We start from the raw sequence: 26,595 nt of genomic DNA, 5'->3' as shown, positions 1-26,595 counted from the left end.
ACATTGAAGCAGTTGAGAAAATAATAAAAAATGCTGTAAAATAAAATAAAATAAAACACTGAACCAAAAACATTCCCAAAAACTAATATGTAGTAACTCACCTATGTGGCCAGGCACATGTTTTCCTCGAAAGCTCATGCAGATGGTGACATTGAAGCAGTTGAGATGCTGTGGGCCCTCATGACACTGCGGTACTGTGATGTTTATTGAGACAGGCAAAAATATGGAGACGTCCACAGAGATCACCGGCCTGGATCTGTCACATGCAACAGCAAAGAAAGGTCAAAGCTACACCAGAATGGATGGGATGATCAGAGAACACTAACTAGAAATTGATGTAATTACAAGCTTTTGCTGGATCAGAAGTGCATGACTTACCTTAATAAAACCACACTGTCAGCCATGAACGCCCCTATCGTCACATCTGATATGGGTGAAAACAAACAAACAAAAACGTTTTTCTGGAAGGTCAGGAATAATTTTGTGTTTAAAAAAGTTATAGAAACCTCAAGACCTCATTTAAGGTCTTAATATGCTTTATGGGCTGATAAGATACAAAGTTGTACCTTTGAGGTTCTGACCTGATGATAAGATGTTTTACAATTTAGTGCAGTTCTTGTTGACTAAAATTAAACTATTAAAAATCATAATCGCTGAGATACTGAGAAATATAAATATCAGATGAAAAACTTAAAATTGTAACTAAACAAAAACGGAAAAAGGATAGCAATATAGAAATATTTCAAAAAATAAATAAATAAATAAATAAATAAAAATGACAGAAAATTCTTAAGCTAAAATTGAATTAAAAACCGAAAACATAAAAATAAATATAGCTGCGAGCAGCAATTACCGGGGTTCACGCGCTTTAAGGCCTTTAAGCACATGCGTAAAAAGGTATTATGTTTTAATTAGCAAGCCTGTAACCAATTAGATCATAGATGGAAAAGACCAATTACAGCCAATACAAGCAATTTACCATGGGAAATATATGGTTTTTAAAGCTTTTTAACAGTTATAGCGCCACCTATGGTCCGATCTCCATAAAAGTTTGCATGCTTGTTTAGAATCTTATGTCACATGTGCTCACCAATTTTTGTGAAGTTTTGAGTTCTTGAGGCAAAGTTGTTCAGAATGAGGAAATCTACCAAATGATATGAATATTGTGTGTATGTGTGAAACACCACATGATTAGAGAGGCGTAAAATTTGTTAGCGCCATCTAGTGGCCAATTTCTTTCAAAATTCTTACAGACCTCTAGGACCATGAGTCGAACATGCCCACCGAGTTTCGTTCCGACTGGCCTCTGATAACCTTGTCTAATAGGTGCTCAAACTTCATTGGCCGATGGCGGCCATGTTTTTGTATGCCAATGTCCCCATAGACAATCATGGCTCCTTGGACCAAGACACTGCAATTTTTAAGTCAATCGGACTAACGGTTGTGTAGTTGTAGCTGTTTTCAAGTTTTTATTATTTCATAACGCCACCAAGTGTCCAATCGCCACATTTTTTTTTTACTGTGACCACAGATTGAGCCCATACACCAGTATACCGTGTTTGGTGAAAATATCTCATTCCGTTCAAAAGTGATATAGCCATTTTAGTTAAAGTGGCCACGCCCGTTTCGAACGTTTTGGCGGCCTGTAGCGACCGTCAATCAAAATTTTAACTTTTTTTTGATAACTTTTTATATTTAGTCTCCAGAAAACATTTCTGCACTGGTTTGGTTCCGATCGGGCGAAAAACTAGGACTAGTTCTCAAAAAAGTTGGACAAAATTCAAAATGGCGGAAAATTTTTCCAGGCGCAAATGAAATATATGGAGATATACGTTTTGTTCGTCTTGAGCCAAGGATTCCAATGATATAAGGCACTTGAGTTTCACGTTTTTGATCGCTGTAGCGCCACCTATTGGCCAATCGGGGTCATACATTGTCAGTCTCTCCCCAAATTGAGGCCTATCAAGTTTCAAGTTTCTAGGCCTTACGGTTTGGTCTGTTTTCAGTCTATGATCAGTTTTACGGTGGAAGAAAAATAATAAAACTCCTTAAAATTACAATATGGTTTCAGCACTATGTGCTTGAACCCCTAAAAAGCTCAATCTAAAATATGAATAAATAATGGCATATAAACAACTTTTTTTCTGATAGCAAAGGGTTATGATTGGTCACCAATAATTAGTAAACTCTAATGTAAAACAGCATTTTCTCTTTAAGTATTGTACAGGCTAACTGCTATACAGCATATAACACACAATTGTTTCTTCTTTTAATAAAAGATGTTGATTTTCACTTTCGTCTCTGTTTAATCAGAGCGTCCGCTGTGGAATGCTGTAAACAAAATGCTTGCTGGCCACAGCACTATGAGCTCGGCCGAGCAGACAGAACGTGTCAAAAAACGGTTAAGAAAATTAAGCAAACACTTAATCTACATTCCTCGGATTAGCGCAGCATGGAACGTTCTCCATCATATAATTAATCCTGTCTTACACCAGATTCTTCTGTGGATGAGAAAAAAGATGCGTTTGACCATTTTACAGCCGCTTTCACATCATAAGCCCAATCGCTTTGGACAAATCACATGATTTGACGAATCAATCATGTCATGAGTTACACATTGAGTTTTAATACTTAGAGGTTTCCAGAATGGAATAAACTCACTGAAGGTCGGTAAAAATGTTACATGTTTCCCATCTTTACGCAGAGATCGCAAAAAGCCAGTGTAAGTGGTCTGGCACCCGTCGTGGTTTCTCACTGAATGCGGTTGGTTTTGATCTAGTTAATTCGGAACATTCTCAATGCTCATTTGAGCAGAACTAGCCAAGTGTCTAAAGTAAAGCCAAACCTGGATATCCGTTTCCATCCATGTCCACATTGCCGGAAATTGACTGGCCGAACATTTGGAGGGTGGGGTTGATGCTTCGCCCAGACAATTTCTGCATATGATCAAGGTGAGAGAGAAAATCACATAAACCAATCATCTGTATTAACAAGCAGACAGAAAAAAACATTAAAGGGGTCATGAATTGAGAAATCAACTTTTCCTTGAGCTTTTGATATATAAGAGGTCATCATACTATAAGAATATCCTGTACGTTTCAGAACTGAAAACGTCCTTGTTAGTCCAATAAAAGCTTTTATTGACACCAACGAACGACTGATCCTGGAATTTATCTATAGACAGGTGAAACTCCGCCTCCACAGAAGAAATCAACACCTACTTCATCATTGCAGCGTTAGCCCCGCCCACTGGTGTGTTAGTGAGATGAGGAGGAGAGAAGAGCGATACAGGACTAAAATAACATTACCTTTCAAAGGATCCTAATGCAGGAATATGGTTATTTATTTTCAACAATGTGAATGTCTCAGTTGAGCTTTATTTATTTGTATTCGGTACATTTCACTGTGGATTCTTTGGTAAATCAATCGCATTTCAGACTTTAGACTTTTACAATATGGACTCGACAGTAATGCAACAACATGTCAGTAACTGTGTTAATTCTAATGCCTGATCTGATATTAATGATTCATGTACAGTCAGATGATCTTTGTCTGTGTGTCAGTAAATCAAACCAGTGACTAAACGCTCAACTTCACGTTGTTTCTCTTAGTAGGACAAAAATAATCTGTTATTTAAACGGTGATTAAATTATATATAGAAAGCGATCAAAGAACGCTCCCTTTACAATCGCTGGAGCTGTCAATCAAACAGTGTGAGTTTATCAGTGACTGAGTTCTGGACTCGCGACAAAACTCCCGTTTTATTCAATGAATCTCTTAGTTATATCGAGTTTGCACTGTTAGTTATGATGAAAGCATTCGTTAGTGTGCAGAAATTGAGTTGCAATGACGAGATCACTGCTTTCATGAGCTCAACAACATGTCTGTGATCGACTACAATGTTCATCACTGCAACCTTTTATGCCACGATCTAAATATGTCATAGATTTAAATGTAATGCTTTAATCAACACTTTTCATGATTAATTAACCTTGGGAGCTGTAATAGTAAAAACGTGCTAAAAGTTTTCGAGAGAGTAATACTTCACTATTTCATATGCAAAGATATCAGCCAATCACAGCAGTGGGCGTTTACACTGAAGTCTCACAGCAGACACTCCCCTTAAAACAGAGCGTTCAAGTCATAGGGCTAAAATCAGGGTAGGAAAAATGCCTTTTATTTCTAAATTATGACCATTTTTTAATTAAAAAGCATACTAACGTTATAAGTGCACCCAAAGAAACATTATAAAACAATAAAACAATGCAGTTCATGACCCCTTTAAGAAAACATCCAGACATTTGAAAATGCCACACTCCCTTTCCCTTGTGTGTTCAGTTATTAAATATTTTGGCTAATTTGATTTATTCTTTCAGCTATCCATATCCGTGTAACACTCTCAGCTCCATTTAAGGCATTTTTCCTCAAAATTAGCCAGTAGATTTCATCTGGACCTACAAGTAACCCATCAATCAAACTGTTAAACTGAATGAGCTATTAGGTTTCTCAATAAAACAAGTGACGCACCGCTAACTAAATCAATCTATCAGATTCATTTTAAAACAGTCACCAATCAAGCTCAATAGAACCATAAATAAATGAAAAAACTAAACTAATGGTCTACTGTATACTGCTGAAAGCTAACAAAATAAAAAAAAAAATGCTAAAATAAGATAAAAAAAAATAAAATGCTAAAATAAGATAAAAAATAAAATGATAAAATAAAATAATAAAATAAAATGCTAAAATAAGATAAAAATAAAATAATAAAATAAGATAAAGAATAAAATGATAAAATAAGATAAAAAAAATAAAATGCTAAAATAAGATAAAAATAAAATGATAAAATAAGACAAAAAATAAAATGCTAAAATAAGATAAAAAATAAAATGATAAAATAAGACAAAAAATAAAATGATAAAATAAGATAAAAAATAAAATGATAAAATAAGATAAAGAATAAAATAATAAAATAAGATAAAGAATAAAATGATAAAATAAGATAAAAAAGATAAAATGACAAAATAAGATAAAAAATAAAATGATAAAATAGATAAAAAATAATAGAATAAAAAAATCAAACAAAAAACTAAAACAAAATAAAACAAATAAAACAAAAAAATAAAAATATAGATACTAATTTTTAATAAGTAATACAAAAAGTTGACCAAATCACTTGAGCAGAATGTGGTTGATTACCATTGAGTACTTGTTAACTATTCCTGTGGCATCGCCATGATAGATGTAAACAGCTCCTCCATAGTCGTCCTCTTTAGGGGCTCCAATTGCAACATCTACAGCACAAAAGACAAGAAGAAGTCAATGAGAAAGATGGAAACAAGGGAGAAACAGAGAGCACACACTGTACGATATTTACCACGATTCTGTTATCTAAATTTCAGAGATTTCAAAATATTTCTTTTGTCGTAGGGGAAACGCTACCATTTGAGTTTCACGTCTCGTTGATGATGTAAGAACATGGTACATAAATTGATGACAATATACAGCTGTCATAGCCTTGGCTTTTACTCAAGATCTTATTGGGGTCATTACGTACAGTCTGACAAGCAACGATCGTAAATGTTAGAAAAAAAACAACAGAATAGTGTGCAGCCAGCTTTAGAGAGCCTGCCAGAGTCCTACGACTGGAATAGAAACGCTAGAAGTGGATTTGTGTGTGTCAGGACCCCAATAAATGACTGTTTGCTTTAAGCCCATCTCTGTTAGAGAGACGCTCTGCTAAGTCACTTAATGGACACTTACGTGTTTTTGAGAGCCTGTAAAGGTCTGTGAACCTTCAGGGGGTTGAAACTGTGTCATAAAAAAAGCCCTTGTGCATGAACAACAGCAGTGCACATATGACTACCACATATTTTAAATGTGCTGAGCTGCAAAAAATGATTCTGCAAACACTAAATATGAAGCACCAGCCATTAATATCTATATTTATAACCTGAGATGTTTCTGCCACTTGAGACTGAGACAATTTACTGGCTTATTTACATGCATAACCTTAATATATTTAGCGTTCAGGGTTTGGGGTCGGTATGATTTTTTAATGTTTTTGAAAGAAGTCTCTTCTGCTCACCAAGGCTGCATTTATTTGATCAAAAATAGAGTAAAATTGTGAAATATTATTACAATTCAAAATAACCATTTTCTATGTGAATATATTTTAACATGTAATTTATATCCAGTGATCAAAGCTGAATTTTCAGCATCATTACTCCAGTCTTCAGTGTCACATGATCCTTCAGAAATCATTCTAATATGATGATTTGCTGCTCAAGAAACATTTATGATTATTATCAGTGTTGAAAACAGTTGTGGGAACCGTGAAGGATTATTTCAGGATAGAAAGTTTAAAAGAACAGCATTTATTTGCAATAGAAATCTTTATTAGGGTACAGACCCCCTGTTTTTCACAAGCTGATGTACATTTATACCCAATAAGAGGCAGGTCAAATGGAGACAGGTTAACCTCATGTAATCTCTTTATGGTTACAGCCTCCTAAAGGACATTTACTACCACACTGACCCCCTGAACAGTTAATCAGCTAATCACACATGTGTACAGATTTTACTAGAACGCTCGATTGTTTAAATCAGACTCTTGTTTTAAAGTGCTGCCAACCCCCTCAACATCCCACACCGGAAAGATTCACTTCCTGTTTAATCCGATACATCTGTCTCCACTTCTCAGATATTCCTCCTCAGGCCATTTGAATGACCTTCATCAGCTCTAATTTCTTACCATCTCATTTCCACATGAATGGATGTGTTTGGTGTTTTTAGAAGCTCATACACAGCTCTGATGCGTAATCATTTTGAGCTCAAGCAGACTTTGGACACTGACCTTGGTAGCCATCGTCATCAATGTCCCCAAGAGACGAGATACACTCTCCAAAATGAGCATTGTATGCATTGTCACCGCTCAATACCGCAACTTCCTCCATTACTCCCTAAACAAACAGGAAGAAAAAAACATTGTTTATGTTCAAAACATTTGTCAAGTTGCATGAAGATATAAAACTTGGTCACTTCAAGCACAATGCAACTTTAAAGGGAACCTATTATACCCCTTTTCACAAGATGTAATATAAGATCCCCAGAATGTGTCTGTGAAGTTTCAGCTCAAAATCCCCCACAGATCATTTATTATAGCTTGCCAAATTTGCCCCTATTTGGGTGTGAGCAAAAACACACCGTTTTTGTGTGTGTCCCTTTAAATGCAAATGAGAGGAAAACGCTTTCCAGAAGAGGGCGGAGCTTTAACAGCTCGCGCTTCAGTCGCTCAACAACAACAAAGCTGGTGAATCTCACGCAGCCAAAATGAGGATTGTCAGTAACGGTGTTCAGCCTTACATTGTTCAAACCGGAGTCGACACTGATGGAGAGACTCAGGAAGAAGTTACAACTTTTAGACGTTTCTGAATGGTTAGTGGATAAATTTATGTAGTTGCTGTGGAGTTGATTCAACTCATCCACTATCATGTGCCGTCATGTTAATCTTTTGTGCAAAACCCGTACTCTAAATAGTGTTCAGTGCTCGTCTGTGCAGACAACGACAGAACAGTTAGCATGCTTTGCTCGAACTTTTGCCATGGTGTTAGAACTGGTACACCGTTATCGCTTGCGAAAACAAAATGGCGGCACTGTGGGTGAAAACATGCAGATTAAGGGGCGGTAATATTATAATAAGATCCCCTTCCTACATCACAAGGGGAGCGAAATCTGAGGGGCTAATTTTTTCACATGCTTGCAGAGAAAGTCTTACTGGGTTGTCCTTTTTCACGTTTTCTGGGTTGGTAGATGCACCGGGGACATGATTATAGCACTTAAACATGGAAAAAGTCAGATTTTCATAATATGTCCCCTTTAAGACATTAGTCTACCAACTTTAAAAGCATCGTTTAAAGTGTTGTTTATGACAAATATTGTAAACACATGCTGTATGTAAGGCATAGTGAACTCACATTACCACTGCTGAGGTAAACAGAAACCTGGCCTTCATCCCGGATCTCGCTGTGCATGGGTGCTCCCACCAGCAAGTCCGACAGTCCGTCCGCATTTAGGTCAACTGCACACAATGAGGAGCCAAAGTAAGAGCCCATCTGAAACCAAGCCGAGCCAAGAGCAAACGGGTCAGGTTAACAAAGCCATGCACAAGGCACATCACTCCTCCATAAGATGCATTACCTCATACTAGTGTTTTCTTTGCAAGAAATGATTTAGCTACGCTGCCCCATATTTGAACATACTGTACATGAAGATATATGAGAGCTGGTTTTCCACTAACAACTTCAATTTTTGTGCTTTTTCTTACACAAAACTTGGGATATAGAGCATGAGTATGTGGTTTTTGTTGAGTATCATATTTGATGATAATATAGTATGATATAGTAAAGCTCATACTCGAGCAGGAAAAAACAACAGAGGCCCAAACTGAGCAAAAATATGCAATTTGGTGCAGCTGCTAATATTAAATGATGTACGTTTAATCAAGTAAAGCGAAGCTGCTTCATGTCAATAGGTGTCCATCTTGAAATATCACAAACAATATAAAAGTTGTTTACTTTATAAAAATCAGTAAAGATTTCACAGCAAAAAGACGTGAACCACGAGCTGAAGGCTTACAATTATACTAAAAGATCAGAAGGCATGTAGTAGATTTGATTTTAACCAAAGTTTTGATCATATTCATAATTTAGAGGCATAAGAAATTTGCATATGGGTCAATGACGTGACGGGTCTTTTTTTTTTTTGTCCAAAGGTCTTAATAATAATAATAAAAAACAAAGATATGACATCCAAAGTATGTAAGGTAGTACAACTAGATCTCTTTTATTGAATCCAAGAGGTTTTAATTATATTTTGCTACATATGAAGGTATTTTAAAGATTTTGAAGTGTCAAAAGGTCATTCGGTTTAACCGTCCAACCGTTAATTTGTGATTAAAATATCTTAAAATGTAATAAATGTATATATTTTTTTATTCTGGCATGATTTTATATCATCATATATCAACATAGTGCAAAATGGTATTTAAAAATTATGTGTAGAAGTCGTTGCTTTGTTATGAGAAAGAATGTCCGGAAAAATGAATTTCATTGATGTCATTCGGAGTAACCAATATAAAGGGACCATTTTGGATCAAGTCATGTGGTCAATATCACGTGACATCATTCAGACACCTGCAAAGGACCACATGGTCATGAAGCAAAGTAACTAACTCTCTCTTAACTATTTGAAAAATTCATGTTTTCACTTGTTCATACACATGTCCCGAAACATCAGGTCATTCGGTACAACCGCTATAAAACACGGAAAATGTTGTAACATTTTAAAAACTTGTACTAAATATAAAATGTTTGATTGTTCTTTTGCTAGCTAGCTAGATATCAGCCTGTTAGCATTTGAAAATATCGTCATTCGGTAAAACCGAAATTTTGGTTGAACCGAATGACTTTTTTGGTGACAAATTTTGTCCATCTTGTAAAAAATGACAAAAGCAGTGTTAATTGATTATAATCTCATTGTTAACACTTAATAAAACCTCTAAATTAATTATATCTCCATTATGTTTTTTTACACTTTTAAAAACCTTGTTCGTCAATGACCCATATAAAATATGATACCATAGGCTTTAAAGAGTTAATGTGATTTTTATGATGCTTTTTGTCCTTTTAGGATCTCGACAGCCCCTGATCAACACATGCATTTGAAACATTTCTTTCTGTGTTCTTAAAATAGCTATGAATGATTAAAAAAACATTTTACATTTGGAAATATAAATCATAAGAAAACCGGAACATTATACTCACCATTTTCCCTGAGGCTTGAAATGTCTTCACAAGAGACGTTCCCTCAATTCTGAAGATGTAAACCTAAAATATGGATGACAGTGTGGTTTTATAATGTCAAAGTTGGTGTAATGTAAACAGAACCTGGAAGCAATGATGCAATTTCTGAACACCGCAAGAAACTAAGTGAAAAGCACCCACTTTTCCACCACCACTGTCTTGAGGAGCACCAGCTGCCACATCAATGGTGTTTGGAGAGGAAAAGTGACCAGCGGTCACAGCATACCCTGTAAAACACAAATCTGTGATGGACTGTGATCTACAGCACGCAATATTGAAGTAGTTATTAACATCCAAGCAGGAATTACCGAGGTAACTGTATCTTTGAGGGCTCAGGTCGTCTTGATTAAGGTTGTAGAGAGTATTGGATGTCATGTTAAACACTTTGACTGTTCCGGTCCAGTAGTAAGAACCAGGTGCACCCATGACAACAAGCTCCTAGAAAACAATATAAAAAGAAATGGAGATCCATTCAAAAAGACACCAAGTTTTCAACAGGCTTGAACAGCTGAAAAAAGTTACATTTCAAATTATAGTAGCTGTTGGTGAGGCTTTGGTCAACCGAAAGCCACAAACCATGTTGTACTATCTGCTGGTAACCCAACCGTAAGCTGAAAGGGCAGCTGTCGTTCTTCGCTTTGATCACTCAATGGACTTTAAGCTGGAGGAGAACTCAAGCCTTTGAACTGTTTTAATTGCTCCACATTGTCACACTCCAAATAAGACGCCGTTTTGTTTTACGCGACCGCCGCAATGGAGCACGACAGCAGGGTAAGCAGCAAACATCTCATTCCCTTTCTCCATAGAGAAATGTATTTTTTGGGATACTGTATAAATGTTTCAGGAAAGATCTACAATGCAAGGTTGTTAAGCAATGACATATACAGTACTTGGTTATTAAAAAAAAAAAAAAAAAAAAAAAAAAAAAAAAGTTTATTTAAATCAATACTAAAATCCTAAAAAGAAATCCAACAATTAAAAAATTCAGTATTTTTGTAATCTAAATATTAATCTAAATATTTTTATTTATTTATTGCATATACTTTAATTTTTTATTAATAATATAATATAATATGTTTTATTTTATTTATTATATTATTATTATTATTGATATTGTTTTATTTATTTTAATATAATTTAATGTTTTATTTGTTTTATGTTTTATTTTGTTTTATTATATTATACTATATTATATTATATTACATTGTATTAATTTTAATTTAATATAATATAAAAAAACATAATAAAATAAAATAAAACATAAAATATTATATAATATAATAAAACAAAATGAAACAATAAAATAAAATAATTTAAAATTAAAAGTATTATTTTAATATAATACAATATAATAAAACAACGTAAAACAATAAAATGAAATAATTTAAAAATTAAAATAATTTAAAAATATTTTTATTTTAATATAATATAATAAAATAAAACATAATAAAATAAAACAATATAATATAGTATAACATAAAAAACATAAAACATAAAATAAAATTTAAAAATTAAAATAATTTAAAAATATATTTTTTTATTTTAATATAATTAAATATAATAAAACATAATAAAACAATAAAATAAAGCAATGCAATATAATATAATATAATATAGAAAATGTGGCAAATCATCATATTAGAACGATTTCTGAAGGATCATGTGACACTGAAGACTGGAGTAATGATGCTGAAAATTTAGCTTTGACCACAGGAATAAATTACATTTTACAATATATTCACATAAAAAAAAGCCATTTTTCAAATTGTAATAATATTTCACAATATTACTGTTCTTACTGTGTTTTTGATCAAATACCTGCAGCCTTGGTGAACATTAGAGTCTTCTAATGTTTTAATTAAGAGAAATCTTACAGACCCCCACTTTTCAACAGTAGTGTAATTTCTTGAAAAAAGACAATCGATTTATGTTGTTTAATTGTCAAGAACCTGTGAAAAATCTCTATGAAGAAAATGGAATGGAAAAATACTTGTGGAACCAAAGCCACTGAACAAGTTGAACATATATATTTTTAAAAAATGCACAATTTGGCATAAATGTTTAGCTTGGTGGAAAAAAACATTTTCCCTTTTTCCGACACCCATTATCTCTGAGGATACAAATAAAAAAGCTTGGGCACATGGAATATCCCTCGAGTGACAGAAGAAACGGGGTCTTTACGTAGTTGTTTTGAGTTCCATCAAGCCACAAATGGACGTTCTTCACTGCTTTTTCCATTTCACAACGCCTGACTGCTAAAAAACACACAAAAGCTATTTGACTGGGCCAGTTCTGCCAAACATGTAAAAACACCACCTCCAGCTGAGTCGACAGCATTCAATCAAGGAGTTTTTAGACATCTGTTTCAGCCACTTAAGGTCACTTAAGACATTCTTCCAAATGATAAAGTGCCATTACCACCCAAACTACAAAGCGGCCAATGCAGATGCCATTCTTCTATGGGTCAAGCCTTTTGGATTCCTCTCTGTGAACATCCAATGCTGATCTGGTCGGCTTTAAAGTATCAAGACAAACAAGAGCTCTGTTCCAAAATCTAGTGAACTACCATTTCTCAGCCATCTCTTAAAATACACAGTCTGATAAATGAATAACACCTCAGTAATCAGAACCTCCATGGAGTTTAGTTTCCAGTCATATTTTGTTCTCGTTTAAGAAAAACAAAGTGAAAAGGGTCAGAGAGTGAGTGATGATATTGATGAACTGTTGGGCATCACATCTGTCAGCCTGTGTTCTCATATCTGTTCCAAAGCCTGGACTGCACGTTAACAGGTTGGCTGTACTTCATACAAAACACTGAAATGGTCAATGTGCAAAATGAGGGGCAAGTGGACAAACAACTCGCAGCCTCCATGCAAACGTGTGTATCGCACACAAACAGTTTGGATTCTGTTCAAATTCTTGCAGGGATCTTTTAAACAGAGGCTAACGGGCCTGTCAAGCCAAGGACTGGAATTAATGCAACCTTCCTCTTAAAGGGATAGTTCACACACACAAAAAAGTAAATTCTATCATCATGTACTTATATGAATTTCTTTCTTTAAAGGATTAGTTCACTTCAGAATTAAAATTTCCTGATAATTTCCTCACCCCCATGTCATCCAAGATGTCTTTCTTTCTTCAGTCGAAAAGAAATTAAGGTTTTTGAGGAAAACACTCCAGGATTTTTCTCCATATAGTGGACTTCACTGGGGTTCAACGGGTTGAAGGTCCAAATGTCAGTTTCAGTGCAGCTTCAAAGAGCTCTACATGATCCCAGACGAGGAATAAGAGTCTTATCTAGAGAAACCATCGGACATTGTCTTATTTCATAATTCTTAATTATACTTTTTAACCACAAATGCTCATCTTGCACTGCTCTGCGATGCGCCACGCATTACGTAATCATGTTGGAAAGGTCACGCGTGACGTAGGCGGAAGTACCGATCCAGTGTTTACAAATCAAACGTGCAAAGACTAAGTCAAACAGACTTTACAAAACATTGTAAAACAACGATGTTGGACGATTTTGAAGTTGGAGGAAAAAAATGAGATGGAGTTTTTCGCCCTACCGCAGTGCTTTCCAACGTGATTACGTAATGTGTGGCGCATCGCAGAGCAGTTCAAGACGAGCATTTGTGGTTAAAAAGTAAATAATTTTTTTTTTTTTAGAAAATGGCCGATGGTTTCTCTAGATAAGACTCTTATTCCTCGTCTGGGATCGTGTAGAGCTCTTTGAAGCTGCACTGAAACTGACATTTGGACCCCAGTGAAGTCCACTATATGGAGAAATATGGAATGTTTTCCTCAAAAACCTTCATTTCTTTTCGACTGAAGAAAGAAAGACATAAACATCTTGGATGACATGAGGGTGAGTTAACTATCAGGAAATTTTAATTCTGAAGTGAACTAATCCTTTAATGGATGAAAACAAGAACAATTTTAAAGAACAAATTTTGATCTTGATAGCCACAAATGGAAAAGAACAGATTGGAAAGTCTGATAAACATCTTCATTTGTGTTCCAAGGACGAAAGAACATCATACAGGTTTGGAACGACATCTTTGACAGACATCTTTGGGTGAACTATCCCTTTAAAACCCTGGAGAGTGAATATATCACTCGCAATCTGTTATATGTCTGTGTTCATACGTGTAATCAAAGAACTGAGCACCACACATGTGAAAACACGTAACAAGCTCGTACTTATACCGACCTCAGTGAAAACGCCTGCGATCCCGGCTTGGCACGAGCCATGTTCTTCCCCATAGGTCTTCTTATGGTCTGTGAGAGTGAGTAGGGGGAGAGAGAGAGGAAGGAAAAAAACAACAGACCACAAATGATTTCGCTGTGAGCCTAAGCCAGCATTTACTGGAGTTCTTCCGACATTCCATATGGAGTTAGTCAAAGTCCCAACTCCATCCAAGAGGAATCTGGGGGCCGAGAGACAGACTGAGAACGACCTAACAGCACCGCGTTCAACAAAAGCTCACACTCTGGAGGGCTTTGAGAAAGGGGGGATTGCTGTGCTCTCCGGTTACAGAAAATATTGGGCTTGGATCTCCCCATAATGCACTGCACACACATAGAAGGCCCCCCAATACCAACTCATTGGAGTCAGGAAAAGATATGGAAGGAAATAAATAACTCAGGAGCTGAACACGGAAACAAATTCAGATCAAGAATCCGTGCACTCTCCCTCGCTTTTTCCGCAGCAAATCAAAACATCTTGTAAAATACGAGGAATCCTACTGGGATGGTGAAATTTAATGCTGATGGTGGTGCTGAATTTAATATACTATGATAACATATGTCAAATGTATAATATGTGATGAGGGGAGTGATAAACAGTGAGTGCAAGCCAGTTCTGATACTGACAGCTGGTGATTGGCATCCTTAAAGAAACGCTCCAGGTTCAATACAAGTTCATTTCTGTGGCATGCTGCCGATTAAGATAGAAAAAAAATGCTGACTCATTTCTCAGGATATAAAAATAAGGAAAATTGGTAATGCACTTGAAATTCTGTGGGGTAAAGCACTGCACTGGAATGAAAATTAAAATATACACTATTTTGAAAGTATATGACTAAGGTCTATGCCCTTTTTTTCCGCCAGTGTGGGCAATTGAAGTGTTTGTGCGGAGTGTGAAAGCTGAATAATAGATCGTTTACTGCATGACGGCTAACATAGAGGCGCCGGCGCGATCACTTGCACTTAAAATACTCTGTCATTTTTGGTCATACAGATAAGAGTAATACATCTTTTGAATATGTGAAGAGTCTACTTTTATTTGTGTGCACTCACAATAACAACAAAATATTGTGCTTTTGTAAAATAATGAAACCAAGTCAGCATCGTCGACTTAATCTCTGCAACCGAAAATAGAGAAAATACTAATTAATCAATAAATGATTAAAATGTTAAAGAAATCTTGCTGTTTTTCCCCCGACGCATTCATAATCATCATGGCAAGCTTTATGCGTGTGCTTGAGTGCTGATTAGGCTATGTAGACATCAAAGGCTCTTTATTATGATTTATATGGTATAGTAATAAATGTGCGATTAGTCGACTATCGCTTAAAATGAACAACTACTAGTCGACCAGAAAAATCTTTGTTCGAGGGCAGTATTTGAATTCGGCGAAGTATTCTTTGTTTTAAACTACAGGTATCAGATCAAACAGTGCTGATGTGGAAACCAGGAGAAATACTGTGCCATGAACGAACAAGTTATATAAGGCTCTCCAGTGAGTAATGCTTACTGTGACCATGGTCGCAGAAAGAGTTTTTACATTATTCATTTCAGGATTCATGCAAACTTTTGGGAGTGAAATTCAAGCACTTTTCAAGGACTTTTTAAAGGACTTTTTCACACTTTTTCCAGCACTTCAAATCTCTAAATATGATCCAATTTTAATGTTATTTTTAATGTTATGATTTGTTCAACTAAAAGTTTAAAGATGAAGGAACACTTCGAGGCAAACAAACGTCAGAGGAGCCCTTATTGGCTTATTAGCCATTTCCACTCCCTAATATATGGGGAAAAGTAGGAAGTGTCTCATGAAAAACAAAAACTTTACTACAAATTGTGAATGAATTACACAGAAAGCAAGTAAAGAGCGCTCATTTTATAATCACTGAAGCTGTCGGTCAGTTCAGTATGGTACATTTAATAAGAGTAGAACATTTACATTTTCCCCTATAAAAATTAGGTTTTTGCATGTTATTGTTGTCAATAAATTTAATTTTATCGACGTCTCAATTCAAGCTCAGTGCTTTACTGTCACATTTCCGATAAACAAACGCGTAATATTATTAGTAACTGCACTTATTAATGCAATACAATAGTAATATAATTAAATTACCTTTATGATTAAAGCGCCCAGCGCCACCTTCTGTAGATCTTAGTGGCACTGATGCCACTGCTCTCAAATGTTAGTCTGGAGCCCTGATAATATTATACCACAAATTCAGGTAAATCTGAGTGATGAAACCTGAACATTTCATTAACAAGCATGTATTGGTCATGGTATCATGGTATTATGTTTTTTGGATTTGGTACCATGGTGACATAATGGTTTTTTGGCCATAATATTTGCTGAATAACGTCTAAACCATCCCTTAGCTTGATGTGTAAAAAGTCAAATATTTAATCTGCATAACCCTGAATGTGTCCTCCATATTCCCAGGTGCTGCGCCCTGCCTGACAGGTCATATTTCTCTCCACCAGAGTCTGGAAGTGTGCTGCTTCTTTATGATTCTGGAGGTGCCAGCGCTCTGATGCCAGACAACATCACTCTGAGGTTTTGGAGGAAGTTCAGGGCGCCATAACTCATTGTGAAGCCCGTGGAGAACACGTGCCACAATAAACAGTGTCATCTTTCCAACTTGTTCTGAGGGTTCAAGGCTCGGACTTGGCCATCGCTGCTGTAGCCTGCTTTAGTTGGGTGTTTGCTGGACTTCTAGTATGATGAAGACCAGAACTTCTCCAACTCCCTCACGATACAATATACAATGTAATACATATCCGAGATTCAATATACATTGCAACATCACAGCTGAACCACAATTTCAACTGGCATGTAGAGTAAATAAGCAAGATGAGTTTTCAATCTCTCTCACGCGGTTCATTTCACTTTAGTCCATTATGGCGCCTCATGGAAGCAGCTCTGACCACACTGAGAAACAGCAGTTTCAGCTCATTTAGATGACCTGCTTCTACATTAATTGGACTGTGGTGCAATTATGGTAATACTTGGGGTTAGAGGTTTGCTCAAATTACTAGCCTTAAGTATTATTCATAATACTAACAGCTACGTTTGCTTTAGCAATTACCACTAACACATACTCTCGTTGTGGACTAACAGGAAGATCCCCATCAATGATCTTGATAAGCACTTTAGATCACTTGATTTAGAGACTTGATACTACTGATACACTGAATGTACCTTTGAAATCGCTGGTACATTTAAGAGATAAGTGTTAATGGCACACTATGTAATTTTTGCCACTTCAGGTCACTTATTCAAAACAAAGGTGTAGCTTGAGATTGAGCTGAGATTGAGCGTGGAATCATGGGAGATGTCTTAACCTCACAGCCGGTGAAAAAGAATCGAGATGGGACTCGGGCAGAAATCATGTTCATGGATAAGATTATTAACGTTACTGTAGTATGAAGCAGAGCAGGACGAGAAACGAGGCCGCTGGAGCATTTGCTAATGAGACGAGCGCGACACAATAAATGCTGGATGGCTTGTGTTGATAAATGGAATGCAATTCATTTTAAAACACTTTATGACGGAGAAAATGCTGTATTACTGTTACTAAAAATAAGGCTGCATCTGATTACGCTATGTTAACCACTTGACAAAATTGTGTTTTTCTCTGAGGCGTGGTGAAAACATGCAGTCGTGGAAAATCAAGAAAACGAGATTTAAACAATAAGACTAAATGTGTTGAGTTATATAACAATAATTAGTTTTCTGTCTATAAATGTAACCAAACAGTTGTTTCCTTGTCTAATAAAACATATAATATATTAAAGCGTCTTTGGTGTTTCCATGGTTTCTACAAAATAAAATCGGAAATCGAAGGTAACGCAGGAATGACATCACTGATATTTTTCTGGATTTAGACATTCTTGGAAACATCTGGGATAATGTAAGTACTAGGGCTGGGAAGCGATTAAAATTTTTTATCTAATTAATTACATGATGGGGCGATTAATTAATCTAATTAATCGCAAATTTATCGTACATCAAACTTAGCTGAGAAATTATTCCCAAAAGATAATTTGAAGTCATTATTGTGTAAAGCATCAAATAGACATTACAAAAAGTAGATTCAGAAAGAAATATTTTATTTGATTTAGCATAGAATTTATTACACAAACTTTTGGACCATGAGGTTGAGTAAATGATGACTGAATTTTAATTTTGGGATATAAAGGATTAGGATTTTTTATTTTATTTTTTTATTTTTATTAATATGGAAATATGAAACTGAAAGTAAACATATGGTCAACTGATGTTTTATGAATCAAGAGAAGTTAATTTAATGAAGGCTACCAAGAAATCTAGGTTACTAAGTTTATTAAATTAATATGTGCACATTTATTATTAATGTGGGGGCCCCTTGGCTGCTCTTTGTGAGCAAGGAGACTGTCTAAACTTTAGAATAATTTATTAATAATGTTTTCTGTTTTCGGCTGCAGAGATTAAGTCAACGTTGCTGATTCATCATCTCCATAGTAGTGGACGCACTTATATGCAGGTTTCAAACGGATTACATGATCTGAGAATATTTATTTGCCATTTGAATTGATTCGTTTAAAAGTAGATATTCAAGCTTTCAATAGATATATTTCTCGTGTCTGTGAGGCAAGTATACGCTGAGTTTCGGTTCATGTTTGTTACGTGCTCAAGTTCACTGAGACCTGATTGTTTTCATTATTTTACAAAAGCTAACGTTTTGCTGTTATTGTGAGTTTACAAATATAATAGTAGTCCCTTTACAGTTTGCATTACTCTTATCTGTATGACCAAAATGACGGAGCATTTAAGTTAAATGCAAGTGATCGCACCGGCGCCTCCATGTCATGCAGTAAGCGCCTATTGTCAAATATTTGAATGTGTTTTGTCGTTTATCATGTCAATTGATCTATAACGCGCGCAGTCAATTGTATGAATAGCAGATGACCTATGTAGGTCTGGGGGTGGGGCAAGTGCATTAAATGCGTTAAAAAATTGAACGCATTATTTTTTTCCGTAATTAATGAATCTAATTAACGCGTTAAACTCCCAACCCGAGTAAGTACACAAGTCAACAAAATATATAACATTGTTCTAGTGGTTTTTGGATATTTTAATCCAAAAATCTTACATATTGTGCCTTTAACTAAAGCTAAAACTATAAAAAATTATTTTTGTTAATTAAAAAATAAAGCTGAAATAAAATTAAATATAAATATTAGATGAAAAGCTTAAACTTAAAATGAGAAAAGGTGCCTTGGCAACTACATTAATAATTAAATAAGTTTAAGTAGAAAGTACTGAATCTAAAATAGAAATAAAAATAAATTAAAGCTAAACAGAAATATTAAAAACTAATAAAACTGACAAAAGCACATAATAAAATAAATTAAGGCTAAAATAGAATTTAAAAAAAAACAACAACAACAAGTAATAAAACTGGCAAAAGTACATAAAATGTGAAACTGAAATGAAAACTGAAAAATCTAATTTTTTGAATCTGAATATATAAATAATACTATTAAGGAGAGTTGAAGTGGTAGAGAGCGAGTCGTACCTTCATAACACGGTATGAGAGGCTGTGATTTGCCCTGCAGAGTGGCTGGGATGACGGAGCAGTATCCGTGGGGAAGAATATACTCCGATTCATAATATACATTCTTCCAGCGGTGAGCGCAGGCCTGCAGACAATGAAAGAACAAGATGAGGTATGACAGATGATGACTATAGACGTTAGTCAGGGTAAACAGCATATTTAATTTGACATGAAAGACAGGTACAAGTACAACTCATTGACTAGACTCTATTCCTTACAGATTAATTTACATCTAATTAAATATGGTGTCTACCATGACTTGGGTGTGTATATATAGCACACATATCAGATCTGAAATTGCATCATCATCATCATCATCATGGTAATTGCACCAAGAAACAAACAGGATACACAGACAAAGCTTCTTCTTTGTCTTCTTTCCAGTGCCAAATTAACTTCTGAGACAAAACCAGAACACAGGGCCAAGCTTGGCCACGGCTGTGGATCTAATATGTGCACTGAAAGGGGGTTGTTGGTTTTAGAAAGCTGAGCATCTTCATTCAAACATCTCTGATCTCTGGAACAACAGAAGCGCTCAAGGCTGTGAAGCCAGCCAGAGAGCAGAGAGACTCTGAGAGAGAACAGACAAAGAGAAGGCAAAAAGGTCATAGACAGAGGACACTAAAGTAGCTGCATTTCCTGAAGGAAATGCCTGAAGGAAGTTCTTGTAAGGCAGAATAGTGTTAAAGTTTTGTGGACTGTTACACAAACCTTAATAATCCATGCAATAATATTTTTTTTGAGAGTTTGACTTAATTTTCCTCATGATCCAAACATAACAGATTTTTTTTTTATGGTGATCTGGACTTAATTATCTCATGGGAAAAAAACTAGGGTCACACAAATGTACTTACGTAGTAAATTTCAAAGTAAAAACACAGACGCATACATATATATATAGATATATAAATGCTGCCCCGGTGAGCATAAGAAACTTCTTTCTTTTATGTTTTATGAAACTTCTTTTTTATGTTTTAAATGCAAATGAGCTGCTGCTCCCGGCCCCCTTTCCAGAAGAGGGTGGAGCTTTAACAGCTCGCGCTTCGGTTGCTCAACAACAACAAAGCTGGATAATCTCACACAGCCAAAATGAGGATTGTCAGTAACGGTGTTCAGCCTTACATTGTTCAAACCGGAGTCGACACTGATGGAGAGACTCAGGAAGAAGTTACAACTTTTAGACGTTTCTGAATGGTTAGTGGATAAATTTATGTAGTTGCTGTGGAGTTGATTCAACTCATCCACTAGCATGTGCCGTCATGTTAATCTTTTGTGTTGAATTGACCCTCGTTTGTGAAGCAGTCCGGTGTAAAATGACGGCATGTCAACAACACTCTACTACAACAACTCTTCCTCTTCTCTAAAGCAGCCCAACATGGCCTCACCCCCTTTGTTGTGTGTTCTCAGGGGCGGGGTTTATGTAAATTTTAGGGTTTGTGATGTCACCAACCCGGGAAGAAGCTCACTGTAGTCCATACCAGCCGTTTGTAGTTCTTAAACAGAGATTTCTATAAAAGAAAATATCTTCCTTTGCATTGAACTTTGAGTGTCGTAACTTTGCAGATGTTGTTTATGATCAAACAGCAACATTACACACTAACTAAAGTTAAAAAAGTGAAATCATAATCAACCACCCATTTAATATACTGTACTTGCTCTTACATCATTTCCTAACCAGATGTGTTGTGACATGATTCCGACGACAAACAATTTGTCTGTCCACACCAGACGCAACGCTACTATGAGACGTGGTCAAGTCAATCAAAAGTCACAGCCAATCAGAAGAGCGTGTGGGCGAGCTCTTTCGGCAAGCTCCCGGCACTCGAAACGAAATGGATAAGTACATAATTAAATTAATGAATATTACACCATTTTAACTTTATTAAAAACACATACTGAGTTACTGAAACAATCTTTGTCATCTTGTTTCCTTTCATTTATTTTGAAGATCTGAGGTAAATTATCCATCGTTGGTTTCAGTACGGCTATAAAAGACACTCAAAATAATATTCAAACTCACATTAGACGCTTTTAACATTAAATAAAGCACATAAATAGCACCTGAGATGATCATTAGAGCCCGACCGATATGGGTTTTTGGGGGCCGATATCGATATTAGGAAGTAAAAAAAGTCTGATATTGATATATCGGCCGATATTCTTTAAGTGTATATTATAGTTCAGTACCAGTCAAAAGTTTGGACACACTTCCCTTTTGACTGTTACTGTATATTGAATACCATATATACATAAACAGAATATATATACATAAACACATTTTTTGTAATGATCACTCATATGTGGTGATCAAACACTGACGTGATAAAGATGTGTAATGAAGGCAGGGTATTTAACAATGAACTTTATTATCCAAAATAAGCCTGGCATCAGTGCACTGAACAGCAAACTTCACTTATTATAAATAACTTTACAACACAAATAGAACAATATATAACTTGAATTAAGAAAATAAACAAGGTAACTGTGTAGGGCGAGCAAGCTACTGCCAATCCATCAGGGGCAGATTTATGCAGTCAGTGGCTTATTTTCTGGTAATCAAATGAACATGCAGAACATGAGGATCATATTTAAATAGTCTTTTTGCAGTTTAATATTCACAGACACTAGTCTACATCATGATTTGATTTAAGTGTTCTGACCTGTTTTTTATTTATTCATCAAAAATATGACAAATTCCGTGTTATACAGTGTTATACTGGATTCCGTGATTTCGTCTGTGTTTTCTGCATCGCGGAAATCCTACTAATGTAGCAAACGAGTATGATAAGCTCGTTGTAAGAGTAACAGATGGGGACATGTTTATTTACTTTATAGCAGCGCGTTTCATCAACTAGGTGACGACGTAGCGTTAAATCACCATTCACAGACTCAAGCCACCACCGCACCGTGGTCTACTGGACTGCAGAAAGATACTAACCTTTCAATCTGCTACGTTAACTGACTGTACTGACAAACTATGCTAATTTAGGATATGTGATGTGAGCGATATGATATGCATGAGTGACGTGGCAGTTTTAAGGGACGGGGCTAATGTTATATTGGATGGACTTATATTGAAAAAGAAAACTTATGGGGGGGTCATTGTTTATTAACTTTACAGTAAGTTATGAATTTCACAAACTAGTTAGCAACTTACCGTTAAGACAGCGCTTTGACTCTCGCTTGACTGCTTGCTGCTGCTCGAACAAGAGACCTCTTTACTGAAGTGAAAGGGTTGGCTGGTGCCAGTAGCGAACAATGGAGTGCGCTCTGCTGGACAAACTACGTAATCACACCATTTACAACCATTTTATCTGTGCTATATGTTCTGTAAAAATAAATGTTAATATCGGTGGCATATATGCTGATGCAGATATATCGGCGACAGGCTCATATCGGCCGATAAAATCAGCAAAACGATATATCGGTCGGGCTCTAATGATCATTATCATACTTTGTGTTGTTGTTCCAGCCGCGACGTCGCAGAAAAAATAGAAACTGTTTCTAAAATAGAATCATCGGGTGTTGCCATCGCGGCTGGTTAGGACACTGTGGTTTTTTTTCTTCGATTCTTAGTAAAAAAGCTGTCACATCAGAGCTGTTTTTGTGCTGTCATGACACACAAATGTTTACACAACCTCTCTGTTTTGCTCATTAATACAGTCCCATATAACCGTATGCCACAAACTTTCCTTTCCCTATTTTATTTAGAGTCAAATCCCTTGTCGAAAAGCTCAGGGCTGTGGACTGGAGAAACCAAATTCCCTCCAAAGCACAGTTCAGCTTCCCGTTTCTTCATGCTGGAAACGGTATAACAGCTCTTACACAGTCCATTGAGATAAACAACCGAGTTAAAGATATTACAGCCACACAGATTCATACAAATGCTCACACATGATGTCAGATGACTATCTGGCAGTAGTTTGTTTTGTTGAGAAACACTGCTAGTCTGTTTGACTGTGTCACAGCCTAAAGCAGTTCGCTCTACTGTGCTGGCAGCGTTTCCACTATCATCTAAACTTAAAAATTCGATAACCATCTCAGCTGAACGTCAATAAAACAGCCTCAGCCTTTCAAATGACAACCAAAGGAACAAATTCCAACATATTCCCTGGCAGCCGGCATTGGGAAACACACAGGACAGACGTAATGAAACACGTAATGTTTTTTCTCCTCAGAGACTCTGAGTCACCGTGGATCACGGGCTAATCATGTTGCTGCTCATGCGGAGAGCTGATTGGCTGAGTGAAGGACGCCACATCTGCCCAACAGCTCTCTTACATGCCTTACATGTAAACGTGATTCCCTTCAAATGCAGCTATTTGTTGCGGTGGGACACACACTGTAAACGCATGTATATGCATCTATAAAGAACCTGTCGAAGTGCTTTCAGGTTATAAGTAAAATATGTTTTGTATGCACACAGCTTTCATTGCAAAGCACATTTGACTAATCATTTGCATTAGTTCAAATGTTTGGGGTAAGTAAGACCAAAGTCCCTTCAAGGCAAGTCATTTCACTCGGTGGCCATCTTTGAAATGCTTCTCGGGCGTGCAGCTCCTATCTCTTTGATTGGGAAAACATGAAATTCACCAAAGCTGTTCGATTAAATTTCATATTTGAAATCACCAATGAAATCTGACAACAACCGTCTCATAAATTTTGTTTCTAAACGTTTGAATCATGACAAAAAATGGCATTTTTCAGGCTGGATCAAGCAAGCGTGCCGCACAAGTCCTGAAAAGTGAAACCAAAGCGTTTTGATCGCCCCCAGGTGGTTGGTCCCCAGTATAGGTCATAAACCCCGCCCACTCTATGTAATGTAATGGGACGTGAGACAAACTAAACATTAAATTAGACTTCAAATAATTTTTTTCCAAAGATGGTTTCTGTCATTTTATGTCATTTTTATCACGCTGATGTAAGTTCAAGTGTTCGTTTTTTTAAAATAAGTTAAAAACGGGGGTGTGACATCATGATTGACAGCTGTGATTGACAGTTTCTCTGAGTGAAGTAGTCACTGAGGCACCAACTTTTTTCGGGATTTTCGGGAGGAGACTGGAGCTTTTACTTCTTTAACTGTGGTAAAATACACTATAACAAAGTTTCAGCTCTAAAATCTGATTGCATGAGCTACGCAACGTCATCTCCTGCCAATTAAAAACATTTATACAGCCTTGATTGTGTTGGTGTCTCTCTTGCACATGGTTCTCCTGGGCACAAGCCTGAATGCCCATATGTTTAATCCGGTCCTGACTTGTAAATACTAATCCACCCACCAAATTACCATCATTAAAGCTACCAATATAACATGTCATCTCTCCCTCAGCCTCTTTGATTTGAACATATCAGTGTCCTCTCCTCTGTCAGACCACCCTGATCCTGCCTTCCTGTAGGACGCCCATCAAAACTCAGAGAACCCCATGACAGGGTCATGCAGTTAAGACGAAACGAGGAGTCTGACCTCGAATCGGACCACCACGACACAACTCAAGCCTGAGGAAACCTAGAAACCCAGCAGAGATTGGTGCTGACGTCCAGTTAGAGCGTCTATTCTAGAGCTCCAGTTTGTCATCATGATAAAACGGCCCTCACTTCAAACGCTTTCTCTTGATGTACGGAACAGCTGGAGTTTAACAATGCGGTCGTCGTGAAAGATATTTGTAACAATGATGGTTTCAGTTTCTGCCTATGTTTTACAAGTCTATGTGGTTTGCATTAAACAACTGCTGAGAAGGTTGAAAATTCAGTCGTTAAAGGTTGTTAAGAAAAAAAAAGTGGAACAACGAATAAAGTAATGCATGTTTGAGATTATTACTACTAAATAAAAGTCTATTGTACTCAAACAAAACCCCCGTTGGCGAACAGCATCAAACGAGGGTCAATTCAATGCTGAATTTGCACAAAAGATTAACATGACGGCACATGCTAGTGGATGAGTTGAATCAACTCCACAGCAACTACATACATTTATCCACTAACCATTCAGAAACGTCTAAAAGTTGTAACTTCTTCCTGAGTCTCTCCATCAGTGTCGACTCCGGTTTGAACAATGTAAGGCTGAACACCGTTACTGACAATCCTCATTTTGGCTGCGTGAGATTCTCCAGCTTTGTTGTTGTTGAGCAACCGAAGCGCAAGCTGTTAAAGCTCCGCCCTCTTCTGGAAAGGGGGCCGGGAGCAGCAGCTCATTTGCATTTAAAGGGGCACACACAAAAATGGCATGTTTTTGCTCACACCCAAATAGGGGCAAATTTGACAAGATATAATAAATTATCTATGGGGTATTTTGGTAATAGTTCCCCTTTAAGTCAATGTTTTGGTAACACTTTAGTATAGGGAACATGTATTCACTATTAACTACGACTTTTCCCTCAATAAACTCCTAATTTACTGCTTATTAATAGTTAGTAAGTTAGTTGTTAAGTTTAGGTATTGGGTAGGATTAAGAATGTAGAATAAGGTCATGCAGAATAAGGCATTAATATGTTCTTATTAATTACTAATAAGCAGCTAATATTCTAGTAATATGCATGCTAATAAGCAACTAGTTAAAATACCCTAAAATAAAGTGTTACCAATGTTTTTTTTTTTTTTTTTTTTTTTATAAATGCCTAAATGTGATTGTATTTAGGCTTCAAAATTCATAAAAGTTGTGTTAATGTGTGAAGAATATATTGTTGAACAAAATGTGTCAGAATCATGAACTTTTTTTGGTCACAGAGCTCATTTTCTGAAATGATGCAAAAGCCAATGGAAAAATCGTATTGGCTTTTTGTCGAGGGATCCAGGGTGATGATAACTTTCCGGTTGGCCTACAAAAAACTGTCATCCCTGCATTGCTTCAAACACAACTCATCCAATCGGAATTTAGAGTCACAGTTGAAAAA

The 26,595-nt window shown here is 36.2% G+C and overlaps 1 protein-coding gene across 2 annotated transcripts in view; it reads right to left on the bottom strand.

The window, feature by feature from the left end:
• Positions 1-26,595, bottom strand: part of itga9 (integrin, alpha 9) — a 103,422-nt gene that overhangs the window by 61,353 nt on the left and 15,474 nt on the right. Inside the window, exons 4-14 of one of the 2 annotated variants that reach the window (XM_051916674.1) lie at positions 19,667-19,790; positions 14,077-14,144; positions 10,172-10,301; positions 10,005-10,090; positions 9,825-9,887; positions 7,977-8,114; positions 6,857-6,962; positions 5,200-5,294; positions 2,846-2,936; positions 379-424; positions 102-256 (exon numbers count right to left, since the gene is read on the bottom strand). In XM_051916674.1, coding sequence (XP_051772634.1) covers positions 102-256; positions 379-424; positions 2,846-2,936; positions 5,200-5,294; positions 6,857-6,962; positions 7,977-8,114; positions 9,825-9,887; positions 10,005-10,090; positions 10,172-10,301; positions 14,077-14,144; positions 19,667-19,790 — 1,102 coding nt within the window. Of the gene's footprint in view, positions 1-101; positions 257-378; positions 425-2,845; positions 2,937-5,199; positions 5,295-6,856; positions 6,963-7,976; positions 8,115-9,824; positions 9,888-10,004; positions 10,091-10,171; positions 10,302-14,076; positions 14,145-19,666; positions 19,791-26,595 lie in introns of those variants that run through there. The other variant, XM_051916675.1, reaches the window with a different exon arrangement.

This window comes from Ctenopharyngodon idella, chromosome 13, assembly GCF_019924925.1.
Source record: "Ctenopharyngodon idella isolate HZGC_01 chromosome 13, HZGC01, whole genome shotgun sequence".
In the NCBI taxonomy this organism is placed as follows: Eukaryota; Metazoa; Chordata; class Actinopteri; order Cypriniformes; family Xenocyprididae; genus Ctenopharyngodon; species Ctenopharyngodon idella.
Note: the sequence above shows the minus strand (reverse complement) of the source record. Positions and strands in the feature narration are given on the sequence as shown.